The 22,324-nt window shown below is 46.9% G+C and overlaps 1 protein-coding gene across 2 annotated transcripts in view; it reads right to left on the bottom strand.

The window, feature by feature from the left end:
• The window catches only part of TBC1D22B (TBC1 domain family member 22B), an 85,951-nt gene that overhangs the window by 25,974 nt on the left and 37,653 nt on the right, over positions 1–22,324 (bottom strand). The window contains exons 4-8 of one of the 2 annotated variants that reach the window (XM_070418662.1): positions 19,591–19,770; positions 18,988–19,058; positions 17,493–17,621; positions 16,102–16,167; positions 11,596–11,710 (exon numbers count right to left, since the gene is read on the bottom strand). In XM_070418662.1, coding sequence (XP_070274763.1) covers positions 11,596–11,710; positions 16,102–16,167; positions 17,493–17,621; positions 18,988–19,058; positions 19,591–19,770 — 561 coding nt within the window. The remainder of the gene's footprint in view (positions 1–11,595; positions 11,711–16,101; positions 16,168–17,492; positions 17,622–18,987; positions 19,059–19,590; positions 19,771–22,324) is intronic. The other variant, XM_070418663.1, reaches the window with a different exon arrangement.

Raw genomic sequence — 22,324 nt, forward strand, 5'->3', positions numbered from 1 at the left:
CGGGTGGCAGAGAGCAGGAGGGAAACACAAACAGTAACTTGCATTGTGGGAAGCGTTACAATGAAATGTACAGGGTTATTATGGAAAGAGTGCCACTAGGGGGTGGGGGCCGGTGGGAAGTCTCAGGACAGGCTTCCAGGAGGAAGGGGAGTCTTAAAGGAGCACAAGGATTAGCCTAGCTGTGGTCGGCAAACCGCGGCTCGCGAGCCACATGTGGCTCTTTGGCCCCTTGTGCGTGGCTCTTCCACAAAATACCACGTACAGGCGCACACGTACAGTGCAATTGAAACTTCGTGGCCCATGCGCAGAAGTCGGTATTTTGTGGAAAAGCCGGTATTTTGTGGAAGAGCCACACTCAAGGGGCCAAAGAGCCGCATGTGGCTCGCGAGCTGCGGTTTGCCGAGCCGCAGTTTGCCGACCACTGGCCTAGGGGATAAAAGGATGGCGCAGAAGAAGGAGTGATTTAAAATGTCAATTCAGGATTGCTGAGCTTCAGGGTGATGCAGGGCGCTGCTCGCCCAGGGCCTAGCACAACAGCTAGAGAACCTGGACATTTTCACCTGTAGGTGATAGGATGCTACTGAGGGGCTTTAAGCCAGTGGTTCTCAACCTTCTGGCCCTTTAAATACAGTTCCTCATGTTGTGACCCAACCATAAAATTATTTTCGTTGCTACTTCATAACTGTAATGTTGCTACTGTTATGAATCGTAATGTAAATATCTGATATGCAGGATGGTCTTAGGCGACCCCAGGTTGAGAACCACTGCTTTAAGCGGAGGAGCTACATGGGCAAGTATGTGCTTAAATGGTGTGGAAGATGGGTTTGAAGGGGATGTAATTGGAGATGAGGAAACACACTTGGCCATTTCAGCAGTCCAGGCCTGACCTAGACCAGTCGTAGGATAAATGGAGAGGGAAACAGCTTCCAGAAATATTGAGCACGTAAAATCATCAAAGCTTTGTAACTTACTGGATATGAAGAGTGAGAAAAAGGAATAATCAACACTCCCTGGTATTTCTGACTTAAGAGACAGGAAATGCTGCTGAGGGGAAGGGGTGGCTGGTACGGGGAGGAGAGGAGTCAGTCAAACACCGCATCTAGGAGCCAAGGGGAGGCAAGGACTGCCAGCTGTCCACACACAACTGTCCCCCTTCCTCCTTGGTGACAGGACCCCTAAGGGTACTGGCCACCTGGGATGCAGACTGTTTTCCAGCAGCACTGCAGACAGTTACAGACATGAGACTAAGTTCGGATGAAAGAGACTTGAGCCCAAGCATCACGTACATCGGAAGTGTCCTTAAAGGGAAGGAGCAAGCCTTCCTCCCTTTCCTCCTCCACCCCGGCCAGAACTCACAGCTACGCTGGGTCACGAGAAGGGAGCCTGGACCCCCGATGTCTGCGAGCAGCGTGCAAGCCCTGTACTAACCTCTTGATTTTTAATGTGAGAGAAAGCAGCTTTTCTCTCCTGCTTAAGGTAGCCCTTCCTAGGTGGGCATCCACGACAAGGGGGACTGTCACGCAGGGAACCGGGTGCATGTGACAAGTAGGGGGAAAGCCTGCCCTCGGGAGTTCCGGTGCCATTGTGCTTCTCAACACCCTGAAATGCAAATGCTCCTGTGCTGCATCAGGCAGAGAAGAGGCGTTGCTCCACGCTGGTCCATTTGCACCGAAAGAAATCACCTGGCTTGTCTCTTCCTTTGAAAACAGGACATGCCCTGAGCCCCTGTGTGATTTCCTCATATATGTCACTTAAGTAGTTGCTGTTATGCAGCTTATTTTGGTGATGACCTCACTATCAATTACATGTTAACGTAATATGTTCAGAGCTAGATCAATAATATCATCTAAGTCCCAAGGCTTATAGATTACAGACTAGAGGTACTCTGCAGTCTCAGGGATCATAGTCCAGAGACGGTATCTCCCCAGGGGTGACCCTCTAGCACGGTCACCCTGGACCCAGACATGGGCTTATCCATAGAGGCCCCCTTCTGTCTGAGAAGGAAGCTGCCTGAGGGCGAGGCTGGTATGGACAACTTCTCTATCGACTCAGAGGATGTCTGGATCTGTTCTCAACTATTTTACAGAAAACATGACACAAAGCACGAAACAAGTTCAGGTGCTAATTTATGAAAGTGACAGGGAACAGGTAGGGGAGGACGTAGGTGAAAGGCCAAATAATGTCCGGGAGGTAAGTGGGTCCCACAGCCCTACCAGGGCAGACCCTCCACGCTACACCTCAGGGAGATGGACAGTGGGCTGAGGCTGCCAGGCTGCACAGGAGGCCGAGGGCAGCTGCCTGGCCTGATCCCTGAGCACAGCATACCCAGGCCTCCTGAATTAGGGAGCATCATATCAGAGAGGTCACAGCAAAACCTTTCCAGCAGCTGCCTCATGAGGATATGGCACTATTAGAGAAGGGGATAAGAGAAGGATTATTACTCAAAGAAGAGAATTATTCTTGAAGGCCATAATGTTGTATCTACTCCAAGAAAAGCCTTGAGGCTGTAGAAAAATCTATATGCTTTGTTTCTTTGAAACATAATTTATATTCATCAACTGATGAGCAGATAAAGTGTGGTATAGCCACACAATGAAATATTATTGAATACTAAAAAGGAATGGAGTACTGACAATGCTACAGTATGGATGAAACAAAAATATGCTAAGTGAACTATCTAATCTAATAAAAGAGAAACATGCAAATTGACCATACCTTCACTATGCCCCAAGCCACGCCCACCAGCCAATCAGAGCAACTATATGCAAATTAACCGAACCAAGAGGGCAGCCGGCAGCCACCGAGCTGGAGCAAGCCAGAGGCTTGGTTGCCCCGGTGATGGAGGAAGCCAAGCTTCTCACTTGCCCTGGCTGGCTGTGGCCTCCGCTAAAGGCAACGAAGTTTCAATTATAGAAGATAAATAAATCCCAGATACCTGCTTCCAGCCAGCCTCCACTGGGAGCTTGGGTGGCTGGGGGCCGTGGCCAGCCTTCAAACAGCCATCAGCCCCTCACCCAGGCTGGACAGGCACCCCAGCAGGAACCCCCAGCCTGAAGGGGGTGTGGCCAGTCTGAAAACGGCCCTCAGCCCCTCACCCAGGCTGGCCAGGAACCCCAGCGGGACCCCCCACCCTGATCTGGGACACCCTTCAGGGCAAACCAGCCAGCCCCCACCCATGCACCAGGCCTCTATCCTATATAATAAAAGAATAATATGCAAATTGACCCTAACAGCAGAGTGATTGGGAATCACTGGTCACTATGACACACACTGACCACCAGGGGGCAGACACTCAATGCAGAAGCTGCCTTCTGGTGGTCAGTGCGCTCCCACAGGGGAGCTCTGCTCAGCCACTAGCCAGGCTAATGGCTGCCAACACAGCAGTGATGGCGGGAGCCTCTCCCACCTCCTCAACAGCGCTAAGGATGTCTGACTGCAGCTTAGGCCTGGTCCCCGCTGGCAAGTGGACATCCTTCAAGGGCTCCTGGGCTGCCAGAGGGATGTCTGACTGCCAGCTTAGGCCCAATCCCCCCAGGGAGTGGGCCTAAGCCAGCAGGTGGACATCCCCCAAGGGGTCCCAGACTGCGAGAGGGTGCAGGCCGGGCTGAGAGACACCCCCCCGCCCCGAGTGCACAAATTTTTGTGCACCAGACCTCTAGTATTTAAATAAAGGCTCCCGAACCTTCTGGTCATCTGACTTTGGGCAAGTATTTAACCTCTCTAATCCTTAGCTGGCTTATCTATAAAATGGGGGTAATAGTACCTACTTCACAGGATTATTGTGAGGATTAAATAAAATTATTAACAAGGCTTTAGCCCACACATGGTAAGCATTCACATGTAAGTAAACAGCAGCTATTATAGTTTTGTTGTACCCCCCCAAGTAAAGATGGGTACCCATGGGAAAGGCTCAGAGGTGTTCTCCAAGTACTAACTGTACTGACGCTCGGAGCTTGGACATCTGGAGATGGCTGCGCCAGCCTTGCTAAGACTTCTAAGTGTCCATCCCTGATGTTTGATCCCTGGGAGACTGTTTGTTTAAGAGATGGCTGCTGCTCAGCAGAGTGTCTCACTAGATGCAAAGAATCACAGAGCTCAAGGAGCAAATCTATATAAAAGACTAATATGCTAAGTGTCCGACCATCTGACTGGTCACTATGATGCACACTGACCACCAGGGGACAGATGCTCAACACAGGAGCTGCTGAGCTGCAGTGATTTGGCAACGGCGGTTCTCAGGTGATGCACCCCAAAATCGAAGAGGAGGGAGCCTGATTCCTCGTGGGGCTGCACGATTCCACCTTCGGCTGTGGGTTATGTTGTTGCTTGGGCACTGTGGGCCCCAAATCTGGTTTACTGAACACTTGTGTTTGCATTCCACACCCTGTACGACAGCAACTTTGCAGAGTGCCCTCTTGTACTCCGGGACCCCTCGGGGGATGGTGGAGAGCCAGTTTTGGCCCGATCCCCACAGGCCAGGCCAAGGGACTCCACTTGCCAGAGGGATCCCGCTCACTCTGCAGACACCAGACACCGGGGAGGGGCCATGGGAGGTTGGCTTCAGGGTGTGTCCAACCACCTTCTAATTAATTTCCTTTCAATGTTCATGAATCCATGCACTGGGTCACTAGTCTATATATATAAAACCCTAACATGCAAATAGACTGAACGGCGGAACAACCGATCAACCAGTCACTATGACGTGTGCTGACCACCAGGGGGTGCACACGGAACATGGCAGGTGTTGGCAGCAGGCGGCAGAGTGCGGAACATGTAGGGTGGAACAACCTGCTGCTGGCGCTGGCCCCAATTGCTCTGTGCCGTCAGTGGGTGTGAGCGGAGCTGGCGCTGTCAGCACGTGGGAATGGCGTCGGTGGGAGCAGGGCTGCCAGCAGACAGAGGACCAGGGGGCTGCGGTGGGAGGGGCTGGGCAGGGGCAAGGAGGATGGGCCGAGACCCACCCCTGTGCCCACTGCAGCCTCGTGGCCCACAGTTCCTTTCAAGGTGCACAAATTCGTGCACTGGCCCCTAGTTAATAGATAAAGCATTAACATTGCCCCAAATGCCAAGGCCTTTTGGGGTACAGATATGTCTGTACCTTACAAAAGAGTAAATACTATGTACTCTCTTTTCTTGAATTGCTTTTTTGTTGTTGTTAATCCTCACCAGAAAATATTTTTTCCACTGATTTTTAGAGAGAGTGGAAGGGAGGTAGGAAGAGAAAGTGGGAGGAAGAAAGAGAGAGATAAATATTGATATGAGAGAGATACATCGATTGGTTACCTCCTGTACAAGCCCCAATTGGAGTTGGGGATCGAACCGGCAACCAAGGTATGTGCCCTTGACTGGGTATCGAACCTGTGACCCTTCACTGCACGGGTTGGTGCTCTAACCACTGAGAAACTCCAGTAAAGAATGAAATATGTTTTTATTGCTCTTCAGAAAGAGAGGGGAAAGGAGAAAGAGAGGGAGAGAGAGAAACATACATTGGCTGCCTCCTGCACACCCCCTACTAGAGATCAAGCCTGCAAGCCAGGCATATGTCCTCACCTGGGAATTGATCCAGGAACCTTTGGTGCATGGGAACCAACCAACTGAGCCACACCAACCAGGGCACATGTACTCGGTTTTAAGGATAATGCCAAGAGCTGAATTTTTATCTACTAGGATACTAAATCCCTCACTTGTCCTTTACAGACTAACTCAGAGCTTCCCCTTAGGTTTTCCTGTTGGAACTGCTGTGCAATGATTATGTTTAGAAGACACAGTCTGATAATAAAAGTAAACTAAATATTAACAAAAAAGCTAAGTGAAAGAAGCCAGACACAAAGACCACATACAATATCATTCCATTTTTATGAAATGTCCAGAATGGCAAATCCAGAGACACAGAGTAGGTTAGCAGTTGCCTAGGGGTAGAGGGAGATGGTGGCTTGGGGCTGATATCTCAGGGGTACGGGGTTTCTTTTTTGGGTGATATGCTAAAATTGAATGTGGTGATGGTTACACAACTCTATATGTATACTAAAAACTACTGAATTGTATATTTTAAGTGAGTGAGTTGTATGATATATGAATTACATCTCAATAAAGATGCTACCAAAAACCCCCACAAAACTTAATTTATAAATTCGCCACAACTCCCGTAAAAATTCTAAAGAGTTCCCTATCTCCTGAATTTGGCAAGTTGGTTTTAAAGTCCACCTTGAAGAAGAGCCAAGACAATTTTTTAGAAAGGGTGATGAAAGAGATTGGCCCTAGAATAATAATAAAATATACTATAAAGCTTGAAAATCCAAGCCACGAAGTACTTGCATAGAAATGGAGATAAATGGGAAAGAAATAAGTAGAATTATGTAATAAAGGAATTTATATTACATTATGTAGAGGGATTTCACATTAGTAAAGGGAAGGATGCACTATTTATAAATGGCGCTGAAACAATGAACTATCCAGTTGGAACAGTAACTTTAAATCTCAATCCCCACCACACAGGAAAATAAATTATTAATGAAATTTAAAACGCTAAATGTAAATCCAAACCCAGAAGAGTGTTAAAAGAAAACATAGAAGAGTATTTTTAGAATATTTGGGTGGGGAAGAAAGGACTTCCTAAGTAAGATACCAAATCCAAAAGCCATAGAGGAGGAGACATTTCCTCCTTGTCCTCCTCACACTCTGCAATGAGGGGTTTACTTGTTGGTGGCCCCACCCCTACCCCCTACTGGAAGGAAGGCACCACAGGGCAGGGCCTAAGTCTGTCATCTTAGTCACTCCTATCCCCTGGCACAGAGTAGGAGCTCAAGAAATACCTGTCAAATGGACTATATAAAAATTAGGAAGTTCTATATAAGGAGATACAATACACAAAGTTAAAAAAACAAATGATGATCTGGGAGGAAAACAATATTAGGTTGAACCATATAAAATTCCTGTGCAGAACAGATAAAAAAATGGTTGAATATTAGTAATTTTGTGTGGTTCAATCTAATATTTTTAAAGCACACCAGAATAAATATATCTAATCTACAAAAACCTGTTATAAAAGAAGACTAAAAATCCAATAGAAAAAACGGCTAAAAGATTTCAACAAGCAGTTCACAAAGAAACACACACTAATACACATAAGATAAACAACCTCGCTGATGAGTAAGTAGAAATAAATCTGAAACACAAACCATGATATACGTTCCAGATTTGTGTAACACAATTCAACTAAGAGGCTCAGTTTTGCTAAAGATGTGAAGAAAAGTGCACTCAGCCCTAGCCAGTTTGGCTCAGTGGATAGAGCATCGGCCCGCAGACTGAAGGGTCCTGGGTTTGACTCCAGCCTGGGTTGCGGGCTGGATCCCCAGTGTGAGGTGTGTAGGAGGCAGCTGATCAATGATTCTCTCTCATCATTGATGTTTCTATCTCTCTCTCCCTCTCCCTTCCTCTCTGAAATAAATAAACTCAATGAAAATATATTTTTAAAAATAAAAATAAAAAGTATATTTAAAAAAATAAAAATCAATGGGAAAATATCCTCAGGTGAGGATTAACAAAAAAAAGAAAAAGAAAGAAAAGTGCACTCAAACATCAGTGGTTGGAATATAAACTGGTGTCAACCTTTTTGGAGTGAAATTTAGTAGTACCTATTTGGGATGCTCTTGGGACTAGCAATTTCACTTCTAGGGACTCTCCTTCAGATAAATATAGATTTTAACTCAAAAACACAGGGAAATATGTACAAGGATATTCATTGCAATGTTATTTATAACAGCTAAAAAGTGTAGATAATTTAAATGTCCTTCTATAGAAGAATTGTTAAATAAACTACAGTAAAGCCTTATTATGAAAATAAATATAACTACTAAAAATGATGAGGTGGGGTAGATCTATATGTACAGACTTGGAAAGGAAGCCATGTTTGTGAATGAAAATAAGCAAGACAGAAAAATATGGATGGGTTGATCCCATTTTTCCAAATGCAACAACAAAGAAAATAGTACAAGCAGTTTATCCACATGCAGGAAAAGTTCTGGAAGAATGCACACCAATGATCAATAGTAGTAGTTATCTCTGGTGAGGGGAGGGTAATAACACTTCTAAATTGTTTTGATTTTTTAATGAGCATATACTTCTGTTTTTTTCTTCTTTCTTTATTGATTAAGGTATTACATATGTGTATGAGCATGTACTTCTACTGCAATTTTTTTTTAAGGCAGAGAGCAATAAGAAATGTGCTTGCTACCTGCTTTCAAGCAGAGAATGGAGTAGAGGGAGCCATTAGAGGTCCAAGGACAAGTATCTGAAATGAGATACCACCGAGTCATATAAAGAACACAGGTATTGAGGTCAAAAGACCTGGGTTTGAGTTCTAAAAGCTCATTAAATCGCTGAACTTTGGATTTCCCACCTGTAAAATGGGCTGATACACCTACCTTAAAGATATATTGGATCCTGGCTGGGTGGCTCAGTTGGTTGGAATATTGACCCGTACACCAAAATGTTATGGGTTTGATACCGCTTGGGGCACATATGGGAGGCAACTGATCAATGTTTCCCTTTTACATCAATGTTATACTCTCCCCCCACCCCTTCTCTCTAAAAATCAATAAGAAATAACAACAACAACAAAAGGAAGATACTAATTTTTAAAAAGAGAGAGACTGGGGCCTAGTAGATGAAATCAGGTATGTCAAAGTACTTTGCAAATGGTAAAGTGCTTTAAAAATCAGGGTGACATTCCTGATTGGTAATGGCAAAGCCCTTCCCTAGGTATGGAAACTGGAAAAACAAGGGCTAACACTACAGAATCCTAAGGGAAAGAGAGACGGATGGGAACAGATGAGATGTATCAACCAACTAGAATGTGTGAACTTGATTCGGACTCTAATTCAAACTGTTAAATATATTTATGAGAACCAGGAAAATTTAAATACTGTTTTCTATGAGATTATATTAAGGAGTTATTACTTTTTAGATGTAATAATTGCATTATGGCTGTGGGTTTCTTTCATTATTATGTTCTAGAGATACATATGAAAATATTTATGGATGAAATATGATGCTTGATATTGAGATCAGCTCCCAAATAATTCACAAAGCTGAGGGGATGGAGAATGAACAGAGGTACAGATGATACAAGACGGGCTGTTGAAGTTGGGTAATAATTACATGGGGATTTGCACTATTATTTTACCTACTTTTACATATGATTAAAAATAACATAGCTAAAATGTTTGTAAAAAATGAATGGGCCCCGCCTTCCTAGGTCTAGGAGAAGGGAATCTGAAGTGTGCTGCAGAGGCGAAACAGCTACCTACGGAAGGCTTGCCACAGAAGCCCACGCTGCACTGCATAAACACGGTGGGTCAGCAGGGGGTGCTGACAAGCCAAATACCAAGATCAGAATGCAGTCCTATCAAAGAATTGCAAGCAGCAACCAAAAAAATCCCATCAGTTGCATTGCTCTTAAAAAATTAAACACGAAGAATTAAGATACTTCCAGAAGCTGACCTACTAATGTGAAGGGAAAATGAAAAGTCCTCTAGCAAAAGCTTTATTTAAACACTTCTGGTGGCTAAATTTTACTAGTCATGCTTCTGCTTAGGATCACCTGACAGAGTGGGCAAGAGTGACCTTCCACTCTGACTCCAGTTCTGCCCTGGTTGCTGCTAATTCAGGGGAACCAGAATGATGTCATTCTGTTGTCATACTTTTTAAAAAACTATTTATTAAATTGATTGGGGTGACAATGGTCAACATGAACATATAGGTTTCATGTGTGGATTCTATAAGATCTGTATATTGTACCATGTGCCACCACCCAAAGTCAAATCTTCTCCTGTCACCTCATATTAGGACTCCCTTTACCCCACACCCCCTTCCTTCTGGCAACCACCATTCTGCTGTTTGTGTTCATAAGTTTCAGTTTTGTTTGTTTTTTCCCCCTGAAGTTTCAGTTTTATATTCCACATATGAGTGAAATCATATGGTTCTTAGCTTTTTCTGTCTGACCGATTTCACTCATGTTGTCTTACAAAACACCATCCCTGTAAGTCCCTTCAGAAAACCTGAATAGGACAAATCAAGTGAGACATTTCTTAGCCCCTCCCATGTCAAGGGTCTCCACTCTAGTCCACTTCTCATTACCCTCCTGGCCCCTACAATGGTCTCCTCCAAAACCCACAATTACCCACCCCCTTTCCCCTTATTCCAGGTCTAAAAAAACAAAGTTCTAGTCCTAGCTCTGCCACAAATAAGAAGGCAGGGAATCTTACAACCCATCTGTGAGGTGAGCAGATTGGATGGATGGTTTTCTAAGAACCTTTTCAATGTTCTGATCCCCAATGAGCTTCTCTTTAACTAAAAGAACAAAGCATCAGGCCATGACAGATGGGTTTTCCTTTGAACCTCTAAGCACAAGTGACTAAGGAACCAAAAAGAGAGGAGCATCCTCAAATCCTTTCAAGACTGTGCCTGATTTAGGCCTGGCCGGGGGGAGGCTTGGGCTGCAAGTAAACCTGACTGCCACCGTGACATCTAATCACTCTACCCAAAGTGACAGGAGTCCAGTGGGGTCAGAGGTGGAGAAGGAAGGGAAGAAATCAAGGTGTGGTGCTCGCCTCAGTCCATCCCATTACCTCAGTGTGAGCTGGATTCTGGTGCTACAACCTTTCCCCTCTATGTGTCCACATCCCGCTACTGAAAAATAGCATGTGGCCCTGGCTAGTCTGGCTCAGTGGATAGAGTGTTGGCCTGTGAACTGAAGGCTCCTGGGTTCGATTCCGGTCAAGGGCACATGCCTCAGTTGCAGGCTCCTGGCCCTGGTCCGGGGCATGCCAGAAGCAACCAACTGATGTGTTCCTCTCACATCGGTGTTTCTCTCTGTCCCTCTCTCTTCCACTCTCTCGAAAAATCAATGGGAAAAATATCCTCGGGTGAGGATGAAAAAAAAAAAAATAGCATATGAACCAAAGTGGGAAGCCCTATATACAATCTAAAATTCTAGCTTTCATGGATGAGGGCCTGTGTTTCAAACAACTTCAAAATAACCCTAAAATGATTTCAAATAAATCATCAAACCATCTGTTTATGACAGAACATATTAATTTGGTCATTCTTGTGACAAAGCAGGTCTTTTTAGGTGAGATTTGCAACCATTTCAAGAGAGAAATTTCAGGCTGCTATTGCCATTAAAATAGGCTTAGCTGTGGCCCTAGTCATTTTTCTCAATGGTTAGAGCATCAGCCCACGAAATGAAGGGTCCTGGGTTCGATTCCTGTCAAGGGCACATACCTCGGTTGCAGGCTCCAGCCCCGGCCTCACACTCCAGGTGGGGTGTGTATGGGAGGTAACCAATCGATGTGTCTCTCTCACATTGATGTTTCTCTCTGTCTCTCCCCCTCCCTTCCACTCTCTCTGAAAATCAATGGAAAAAAATATACTTGGGTGAGGATTAACAACAAAAAAAAACAGGCTTAGCTGTGTACTCTAAAGTCACTGTCCTTTCTCAGCAAGACATGCCTACTGGCTGCACTCGGGGAAAACAAACACACCAAAGATGAGAAAGAACAATAGCTTGTTCAACTTGGTACTCATGCTTCTTACCCACATGTTCTGAGAGGAAGACGACAAAGAACGGAGTGACCAGGTCATTAATTCCCTGGACATACCCACTGGCAGGGTGTCGGATGGCCCAAATAAATAGAATTCTTTCGAAGATCTAGGAGAGAAAGAGACATGCTGTTAAACCACGGGATACACTCCCTCCCTCCATTTACCTACCTCACAATTCATTCTACAGTTGCTGCAGAATTTTTAGGAAACTTTTTTAAATACCACAAGATGAAGTATAGAAATATAAAAGGCTTCTAAGACACTAATTGTTTTTAAGTACAGGTAGATACTTCTTGCCCTTTGTCTTCTCAGTATCTAGTTACTGTGATATTAAATTGGGCAAAAAAAGGATGGTGACCCAACGGCTTAGAAAAAGGTTCGCAATGATGTCATTGATTCAGGATGTTGTTATTCAGAACATCTAAGTTCTGATGCTTCTGGTAAATCCTTTTTGTCATTACAGGATGTAGATAGGAAATACCTTGTCTACCGCCCTCTCCTTTCTCCCCGCTGAGACAGAAAAAGATCTAGTAATAGATGATAAATGCAGGAAGTCACTTCATATATCAGGATGCAACCCAGACATTTGCTAGGGATAGGGAGTTCAATAAACCAAATTCTATGGATTCCTACAGCTGGGAATCTGAGAACAGAGAAATCAGCCACAGTTCCCATGGAAAAGCCTCTGGGTAAAGCATATTAGCCACAAGAGGCCAGAGGCTTAGGATGGGGAGAAAGAAGAGATCTTTATGGTTCCGTCAGAGTCTGGCCCTATCCCACTCACTCAGCTACACTCCCCATTAGGCCCCCTGAGCTTTCCCCGTCTTCTTTCAGCGTGCTAATGCTCCCTGGCTTCATCCCACTGACCACAACTCCTCTCGTATAGACTGTACATGTCTATACGAATCACATGGAGGGTGACAGAGGTGTAGGTGACGTACAGAGGGACAGGACACTACAGGGCCTCCATAGCACATGGGCTTGCAGAGCCCCAAACAGTTGGCTCTGGGGGCAAATTGAAGAGGCCCTCTCAGAGGTCAGGCAGAGGGACAGACAGCTCCGAGGGAGAACGGTAAAAAGGAAACGGTTGTGTGGTTTGTAGTGGGTTAGCTAGTGGAGGAGAGAGGTAGAGCATCTGTAGGTACGGGTTGAGCCCGCCTCACAGTGTCAACACTCCTGCACTCCCAGGGGTGAGAACAGAGCCCGGTGTGGGAGGCGCTGACCTCTCTGCCTCTGCTCTACCTGCCCACTTGCTCTCTGAGGCTGAGGGAAGGGCATAGTGTCCTCATTTGTGTTGGACCCAATACTCTCGTGGGGGCCAACCTACATTCTTTCCCCTCTGCTGCTAAATGACCCTAGACACTGTAGGTCAAGCTAGACCCACCATGTTCAGGAAGATGCCAAAGATTGTCTACCCCACTCTGTCTCCTCACACCTCCTGTGGCTTGTGTCTGTCTGGATGTCTCTGTTAACAGCTCCTCCAGGTCAGTCCTTCTGAAGGGCTAACCAGGCCTGGACTCCACACTTCCAGCCCCTTGTGAATACACAAATCCTGGTGACTGGCTTTAACACTGGCCAATCCTATAGTAAGGATGGGACGATGCAGACACACTCACCCTGTACCAGTGAGATGTCAGAGGTGGAAATTGAACAGTATTCTGGTTACCACAGGAGACCATGGCATTTTCACTATGAAACAATTCTGGGATGATCTGGTTTTGCAGGGAGGAGAGGAGAGGCTAATCCATGAAGGTTTTTCTTCACCTCTTTTACCAGTGTGGGTAATTCTGACTTATTCTAGTTAATGCTGATGTACCTTTTACTAGTAGGTTTGCAAAGCAAGTCTTTCAGTATTCAGGGTTACTCAGTTCTCTGCTCCCTGGTTAGCAGTTTACTCTATTTAAGAGGACTTTGTCGGCTGGTGTGGCTCAGTGGTTGAGGTCAACCCATAAACCAGGAGGTCACAGTTTGATTCCTAGTCAGGGCACATGCCCGGGTTGCAGGCTCCATCCCAATAGGAAGTGTGTGGGAGGCAGTCGATAAATGATTCTCTCTCATCATTAATGTTTCTCTCTCCCTTCCTCTTTCTGAAATCAATAAAAACATATTAAAAAGAAAAGAAAAAAGAGGACTAAAGCCTGCTAGACAGAAAGGTGATTTGAGAAAAGTTGAAAAGACTACAGTTTGATTTTCCTTCTTTGAATTCAGGTTCCACTATTAGGAGAAGCCTTTTATACAAGCTACTTTCCCTGTCTCCAAGTTTAGAGTAAACATGCACAGGTAGAAGTATCTGAACGTCCCCAAGTCAAAACAGGGAATAAGCAGAGCTGATTTGTAAGAAACTGTACGGGAGACAGAGGGATCCTGAATGTGTTTTTAGCTTCCTCTGAGCTCTTACAGGTAAAATAATGGTATCAACCTCAAAATCTTCTTGATGCTATTGGTAAGTCATGAGGGTTCCCCCAATACATATCCAAAAGAGTATAAAACAGGTCCTGGCTGATTTAGCTCAGTGGTTAGAGTGTTGACCCACAGACCAAAAAGGTTGTGGGTTCCATTCCCGGTCAAGGGCACATACCTCAGTTGCAGGTTCAATCCTTGGCCCTGGTTGGGGTGCGTGTGGGAGGAAACCAATTGATGTGTCTCTCTCACATCAATGTTTCTCTATCTCTTTCCCCCTTTCCTCCACTCTCTAAAAAAAACTAATGGGAAAAATATCCTGGGGTGAGGATTAAAAAATATATATTTAAAACAGGGACTCAGCCAGATATTTGCCTGCCCATGTTCATAGCAGCATTATGAACTGTCTGCTGTAGATGAATGGATCAATAATATATGTTATATACATACTAGTTTAATGAAATATTCAACCTTAAAAAGGAAGAAAGTTCTGGTATATGCTATAATATGGATGAACCTTGAAGATATCATGCGAAGTGAAATAAGCTAGACACCAAAGAACAAATATTGCATGATCTCACTTATTACAGGTACTGAGAATAGTCAAATTCATGGAGAAAGAAAGTAGAATGGTGGCTGCTGGGGAATAGAGAGTTAGTTATTATTTAACTAGAGGCCCGGTGCATGGATTTGAGCACCAGTGGGGTCCCTCAGCCTGGCCTGCATCCTCTCGCAATCTGGGACCCCTTGGGGGATGTCGGACTGCCACTTTTGGCCCAATACCTGTAAGCTAGGCCCATGGGGAGCGGGCCTAAGCAGGCAGTCGGACACCCTTAGCACTGCCACGGAGGCAGGAGAGGCTCCCGCCACCACCGCTGCGCTCTCCAGCCATGAGCTCGGCTCAGGGCTTCTGGCTGAGCAACGCTCCCCCTGTGGGAGCATACTGACCATCAGGGGGCAGCTCCTGCGTTGAGTGTCTGCCCCCTGGTGGTCAGTGTGCATCATAGTGACCGGTCCTTACACCTTTCAGTCGATTTGCATATTAGCCTTTTATTATATAGGACTAGAGGCCTGGTGCATGAAATTTGTGCACGGGGGATAGGGGGAGTATCCTTCAGCCCAGCCTGCACCCTCTCCAATCTGGGACCCCTCGGGAGATGTCCAACTGCCGGTTTGGGAAAATAAAAATTGGCAGTTGGACATCCCTCTCACAATCTGGGACTGCTGGCTCCCCAACTGCTCACCTGCCTGCCTGCCTGATTGCCCCCTAACAACTCCCCTGCCAGCCTGATTGGCACCTAACTGTTCCCCTGCCAGCCTGATTGCCCCCAACTGCCCTCCCCTGCCGGCCCGGTCACCCCCAACTGCCCTCCCCTGCAGGCTTGATCGTCCACAACTGCCCTCCCCTGCTGGCCTGGTCATTCCCAACTGCCCTCCCCTGCAGGCCTGGTCCCCCACAACTGCCCACACCTGCTGGCCTGATCACCCACAACTGCCCTCCCCTGCTGGCCTGATCACCCACAACTGCCCCCCCTGCCGGCCATCTTGTGGCAGCCATCTTTGACCACATGGGGGCAGCCATCTTGTGCGAGGGCATGATGGTCAATTTGCATATTACCTCTTCATTATATAGGATAGATGGGGACAGTTTCAGTTTGGGAAAATAAAAAGTTCTAGAGATGGATGGTGGTAATGGTTGTTTTGTTACGTATATTTACAATAATAAGAAAAATCAAAATCATTATCTCAGCTTGATAAAGCAGAACAAACACCAGACTAGGAATTCTAAGATGTGGGCTCTCTCAGGCTTCACACCTGAGAGAACCCCCCTGCTTTTTCATTCTGTCACCAGGTAGCCTCAAGACTGGAGGCAAGCCCCTAAAACTCTCAGCACTACTCGGCCCACAGGTGTGTTAGGAAGAGAACATGAGAATGCACAAGAAAGTGCTCCGAAGGGCTCCACATCTGCACACAGGTACACCACGTTAGCTGTAAACCTGCCGTGGTTAGGAGAAGGCTCCAGCACCCATCCACACAGAACTGGGGCCGCAGAGATATGAGGGGAGAAGGGTTGAGAACGTTAAGTACTTCCCTCACCTCCTGTACAAGTGGTTGCTGGAACAATGGAATGAGAGGATTCGTCCTTGGAATGTCAATGTGGATCTGAAAAAGAGAAGCCATGGCCAAACACAAATGCTACCTTATTCTTCTGAGATGTTATTTTCTTATATGAACTAGTATCAAGGGAGTATGAGTGAGAGCACAATTTATCTTTAGAAAGAACTGACATACAAAAAAAGTCTAGTTAAACCAACCTGTCCATCTCAAATATGTTTCCATGATAGCAATAGCTTACTGAACAGTGAGGAAAACTCCCCCCAACACCACTTATCACAAATAGCAATAGGCTTCACACCTGAGAGAACCCCCTGATTTTTCCTATTGCTCTGAAGTCTGTTTCACTTCTTTAGTAGTTATGATCAAAATGTGGACCCTTCTTTCCATATCTTAGTCATCAACAGTTTCCAGGAACTAAGTAAGAGCTCTGACAGCTGCAAAAACGTGCGAGGAAAGGGAACCAAGAAGGACCTGCTCCTGAAGTTACAATGCAGAAGAGGGGGACCTGGAGGAGCTGCCCTTCAGTAACTGGCACCGCAAGTTCTGACTTCTGTTTCCAAAGAGGGCAGTACAGTGGGTTTTGGCCTCAGTTTCCCCAGTGCCCAGTCTAACAACTGTAGGGACTGTGTTGGCAGTGGCAGAGGTACTTCAGTTCTTAGGGCTTGTTGTAGACAGCTGCCTCCCCCATCTTTTCCCTCTTCTGCAACCACCAGACTGCTCTTCTCCCCCTCCACCTTCCCACAGGCATGGGGACCACTATGAGCAATGTTGGAACGCTCCCTGCCAAGGCTGCTGATGGTGACAACTCCTACAGACAAACAGAGAGACATGGGTGCTAAACAGGCACTGATGTCACTGTCCAGGGGGACTGGACCCCTCCTGAGTGAAAGCATCTTTCATCTTTGCCCCATAATCCTTACTACTCGCGTGAGGTCTGTGGAACAGCAGCGCTGGCCTCACCTGGGAGCTCATTAGAAGTGAAGGTCTCACCCCAGACCTACTGAATTAGAATCTGCATTTTATCATAATCCCTAAGTAGGATTTCACCAAAATCCTAGGTTATTTGTATGCACATTAAAGTTTGAGAAGCACTGCCATTAGCCTGGGGTGGGGTGAGGGAGTAGTGGTGGCGGGGGGAAATCTATTTGAAATGATTAAAACCAGAGCTACTGAATTAGAAAAAGGGAAAGCAGTTCTGGGAATAACTTTTCCCAGACCCCCCATACCTACTCTGCATACCAGGAATAAATGTCATTCCTAAGCAGCACACCATAGCCTGAAGTCTTGGAAAATCTGTACCCTGATAGCACTCCCAGAAGACACACCTTAAGATTATGACTAGTAAGCAAAGGCAGCGGTGATAACTGTACCTGTCTGTAGGTATCCTGGTGATGTTCCTCATTTCGAGAGTCATAATACTGCTCAATGAAGCCAAAATATTCCTCCCGCTTCCTCTGCAGGGTCGGCTTCCTCCTTTCGGTGTTGGCTGGGAGATAGCCCTGCAGACAGGACAGCTAGTCAGATGGGGGCAGATGCTGGTTGGATGAATCCTTAATTTTTCTTTTAGTCTGAGCAGTGACTTGGAAACTATCAGAGAAATGGAAGGAAAACTGGCACGAGAACAAGGGTGGATCCCTTTTTTGTTTCGGCCACCGTGTCTGCCTTCCCTCATCCAGTGAGACCCACATGTGGGCAGATGAGCCACGGCCAACGCTCCCAGGACTATTTACTCTTGTAGCCTGTGCTGGACTTGGAGCTTGCACTGCTGGTGAGCACCCAGGACTCCCAGAGCCAGCACAGAGACAGTGCATGTAGGTCAGTTGAGGGGAACTGGACCCAAGCCAGGACCTCGAGGGCTATGTGTGTACAAGGCAACACTTCTGAGGATCACAGGGAGACGGTCGTGTCTACAGCAAATCTCAGAGACGTGCCATGTAAGTATGTGCCCATTACCCATTCTTTTCCATGTAACATTCGGAATTACCAGCTTGGGAAGCTGAATGGAATCTGTGACATAGCAGCTGCAACGTCCAGACACAGGACTTATGGCAGCAGCCCCCTCCTTGCCCAAGCTCCAGGCCAGCTTCCATTCTTGTCTCTGGTCTAGATCCCACTCCCAATTCTTACACCTCCTGCTCTCCTTCCGTTCTCACCAATCTATTCTTCACAGCTCTTGAACTTAATTAGAAATGGCAGAGGCAATGATTCAATGATTCATGGTTGCAAGGGGTGGGGAGCAGCCAGGAGGGAGACCCTTCCTCTCCCAGACACTCATGCAATACATTCCACGGTGAATGCCTGGCAGGCAGGGACTGTGGCCGACTCATTATGTATACCCTCCCGGCACCTGGCACTGTGCCTGGTGAACAGCAGGCCCTCAATAAATCCTTGCTAGAAGAATGAGTGAATTTTACGGGCTCAGGAAATCCAAGTGCTCCTGCAACAGTGCTGGCCAGTGTTCTGCCCTCAGTGAAAGTGGGACGACGCAGGCTTGGCAGGGAGGCCCTTTCACCAGCTCTTCTCGTCGCACAGTGGGTGTCAACCACTGTGGTTATTCCTCCGGAGAAGGAGTGAAGCACAGGGACCAGTGCTGGGACGACCGTGCCTCACTCTATTCTTCCTCCCTCACGCTGAGAACATGAGACTGCGACTGTGGTAACCAATGTGTGGTCTTCTATGTGTGTTAAAATGAACTCTCCAGAATATGTGTCTGCGTGCACAGACACAGGCCTGCAGCCCACGTTCTGTCATCTCCAGCAGGACCAGAGAAGTCTAGGGAGTAAGACGAATGTGCCCACACTAACCTCATCAGGTAAGAAGGGCCGTGTGAGGCTCACACTTCTCTATACAGTGGGTAGAACTCACCGACAGGAGTCTCCAGGTTACAGGTCGAACCTCCCTGGGAACACCTGGCCAGCTACACTTCCTCAGTTCATCTGCAAACAGATAACAGCTCCTTGGATTGAGCTCTTCCCACAAATGCCCTAAAACAAACCTCAGCCAGTACAGCCTGATGCCTCCCACCATTCAAGTAAGATGATCACCACCACCACCACCACCACCAGCAGCAGCTACTGACAAGCACCAGGGGGAAGCCCAAAACAACAGCCCTGAGCAGCAAAGTGCCAAGGACACGCTCTACGGCAGGGATCCAGTCCGGGCTCAGAGGTTAGAGGGGAAGAGAAAGACCAGTGTGGATTTCCATAGAATCGCCTTGAGGTGGGAGAGACTGAAGCCAGAATAATTGCACTATGGTCTACAGGCCCCAGAATCCAGTCCCACCTCATTTGGTCCCTAATTTCTAGTAACACACTTCTGACTTAATACCTGCATGTCACTGCAATGGGCACCAGATCAGGAGATGCTGGAAAAGTAAAAGAAGGAAGAATAAAGAGCAATAGCTTCCAGGGCTCTGAGAATCCCAGCCACCAAGAGGCCCTATCTTGCCCAGGGCTCACGGGGACTCACCTAAGTCAGTGTTGTGGCTGGAGAGAAGCTGACGGAACTTTTCTAGGCGGGTTTTCTCCCGGACCGTCATCGGGGGTGCCCCAGATGCGTTCTGGTCTGAGATCCGGGCAACAAGGGGGATGATGGGTCGGAGAGGGAGTGACTGCTGTTTGTGGAGTGCATTCCTCAGGCATGAATCACCTGAGATAATTCGAAAGAGAAAGAGACGAGCTGTGTGAAAAGCATGGACTCTGAGTAACCTAACTGCTCAGTATGGTCTCCTCCACGAGCCTCAGCAGCACAGTTTGTGCGCCCGGGGTGCCCAGCTGAGGGGCAGCTGGGATGGAAACCCAGCTGTGCTCAACTCTTCCGCCTGGAGGATGGCTGTGTTTTTTATCATGTGTACAAGGCATCTTATATGCTAATGGAAACGCAGATGCTGCAGCAACTTCAAGAACTTTTTTGGCAGCCCCTGACGGCAAACTAATGTTTTCTTTCTTGCCCAACCTGGAACTCTTCTTGGTGCCTAATGATGAGTTTGGGGGCAACACGTGTTCACCTTCCGTTTCCACAGCACAAGAGCACACAAGAAATGACCACACTATAAAGCACACTGCAATGCAAGGAGGTGGCTCTCCTGAAGCCCAGCCCCACGCCGCTGCCCCAAGGGCTGGGAGGGTCGGTGTCCCTGGCCCAACTCTAACCTTTCTTGGCACACCATGTGCCCTGCATGGGTGAGACGCTCTGGCCTGAAGCAACCCCACTTCTGGCGGCTGCAGTTCCTCTGTGCTCCATGTCTCCCCAAATGAACCAGCGTTTAATTCTGCTGTGATATGACTAAAATGGCAAAAGCACAGCTCTAGCTGAACTCTTTGTCTGGTTCTAGACATTTCTACACCAGATGGTAAGTGGGAGAAACAAGCAGTATAGGAATAACGTTACTGAGTGCTTACTATGCATAAGGCTCCATGCTGGTCACATTTACATATCTCTCCTTTGAACCTTACAGCATACAGCGGGAACTTACTCATTTATTACTAATCTACAGATGAGAAACTGCAGCTCAGAGAGGTTAAGTAACTTACAAGGGAGAGCTGAGAGGCCGCCTCGATTTTTCTGACTCCAAAACCGTTATTTATTTTACTGCCCCAAACAAAACTCCGTTTTAAACTCTGACTGAGCTTTCATGACTGGTTCACATTCTTTCTACATCAGGGCCTTATAAGCATAAGTCACAATAAGAATTACTAGTAAAGAGTTACAACCAGCACAACTATCAGGTTTACAGAAACAAGTGCTGCAGGGTACTTGGCTCACAGCACAGCGCTGAGGCCATGTGCACGTCTGGCAGCAGCGACTGGCAGATGACAGTAGGAAGGAACCTCATAAAGGGAAGGCTCTAGGTCAGTGGTTCTCAACCTTCTGGCCCTTTAAATACAGTTCCTCATGTTGTGACCCAACCACAAAATTATTTTCGTTGCTACTTCATAACTGTAATGTTGCTACTGTTATGAATCGTAATATAAATATCTGATATGCAGGATGGTCTTAGGCGACCCCTGTGAAAGGGTCGTTCGATCGCCAAAGGAGTCGCGACCCACAGGTTGAGAACTGCTGCTCTAGGTGGTCCTGGCTGCACAAAGGTAGCTCATTAGGGATCCTGGAGGGCTCTTCCTCACACTGGAGACCTTCAATCACGATGCACAGATACTGTCTGTAGCTGTGGCCCCTGGTCAACCAACACTAAATGCCCGTCTGCACCTGGCACCGAAGGTTCAAGCTGGGGCCCGGATCAGCTACGGAAAGTGTTTGGGGAATGATTTTAAAGGCCTTCCAGCCTAATTTCATAAACACATGCTTAATCTGAAACTGTGAAAGAAGTTCTCTTAGGACCTGAGCCAGGACATGCGCCAGGGCTCTGCATTCTTCTACTTCCTTTTTACCCTTTACCAGTCAGCTGATTTAACTTTCACTAAAATGACAGCATTGTCCTCTCCATCTCAGAATAACTGGTGCCCATAAAACCCATTAGGGATACATTAAATACAGCAATGCACATTGCTGTATACCCAGGTTGGCTCAGTGGATAGAGTGTCGCCCAGAGGACTGAAGGGTCTCGGGTTCGATTCCAGTCAAGGGCACGAACCTCGGTTGCAGGCTCGATCCCTGGTTGGGGGGAGTGTGGGAGGCAACCAATTGATGTGTCTCTCTCACATCAATGTTTCTCTCTGTGTGTCTTTCCCCTCCCTTCCATTCTCTAAAAATCAATGGGAAAACATCCTAGGGTGACGATTAACAAAAAAAGTGCACACTGAGAGTCTCCCAATATCTGATAAAGCCACATCACCTCAACCAGCTACTGAAGCCTCCTGAAGAGACACAGAGGGGCATCACCTCCTGCTCCCCAACCTGATGGGCAGGGAGTTCGGGCACAGGACCTTCAGGAACAGGGAGACAACCTATGCTAGTGGCTGCTCCCCACTGCTGAGGAGGCCAACCAATAGCACCAAACCTTCGTGGAATTCAGTGAACAGCCTTAAATACATTAGTCAATATTCTTCAACCTAACCAGGCCTAAAGCAATACGAAGCAATCAAAGTTTTGGACCCCAGCACAGGAAAGAAAGAAGAGACTGGCAGGCAACACCTGGGTGTCAGGAAGTGAAGCCCAGGTCACAGGGCCAGGCAGCCACCCAGGTGGGAGGGCCAGTCAGGCTCACTGATGTCATACCTCAGGCTTGAGCTTGCTTATTTAC

This window comes from Myotis yumanensis, unplaced genomic scaffold, assembly GCF_028538775.1.
Source record: "Myotis yumanensis isolate MYYU_CA2020_CCGP unplaced genomic scaffold, mMyoYum1.0.hap1 SCAF_6, whole genome shotgun sequence".
Lineage (NCBI taxonomy): Eukaryota > Metazoa > Chordata > Mammalia > Chiroptera > Vespertilionidae > Myotis > Myotis yumanensis.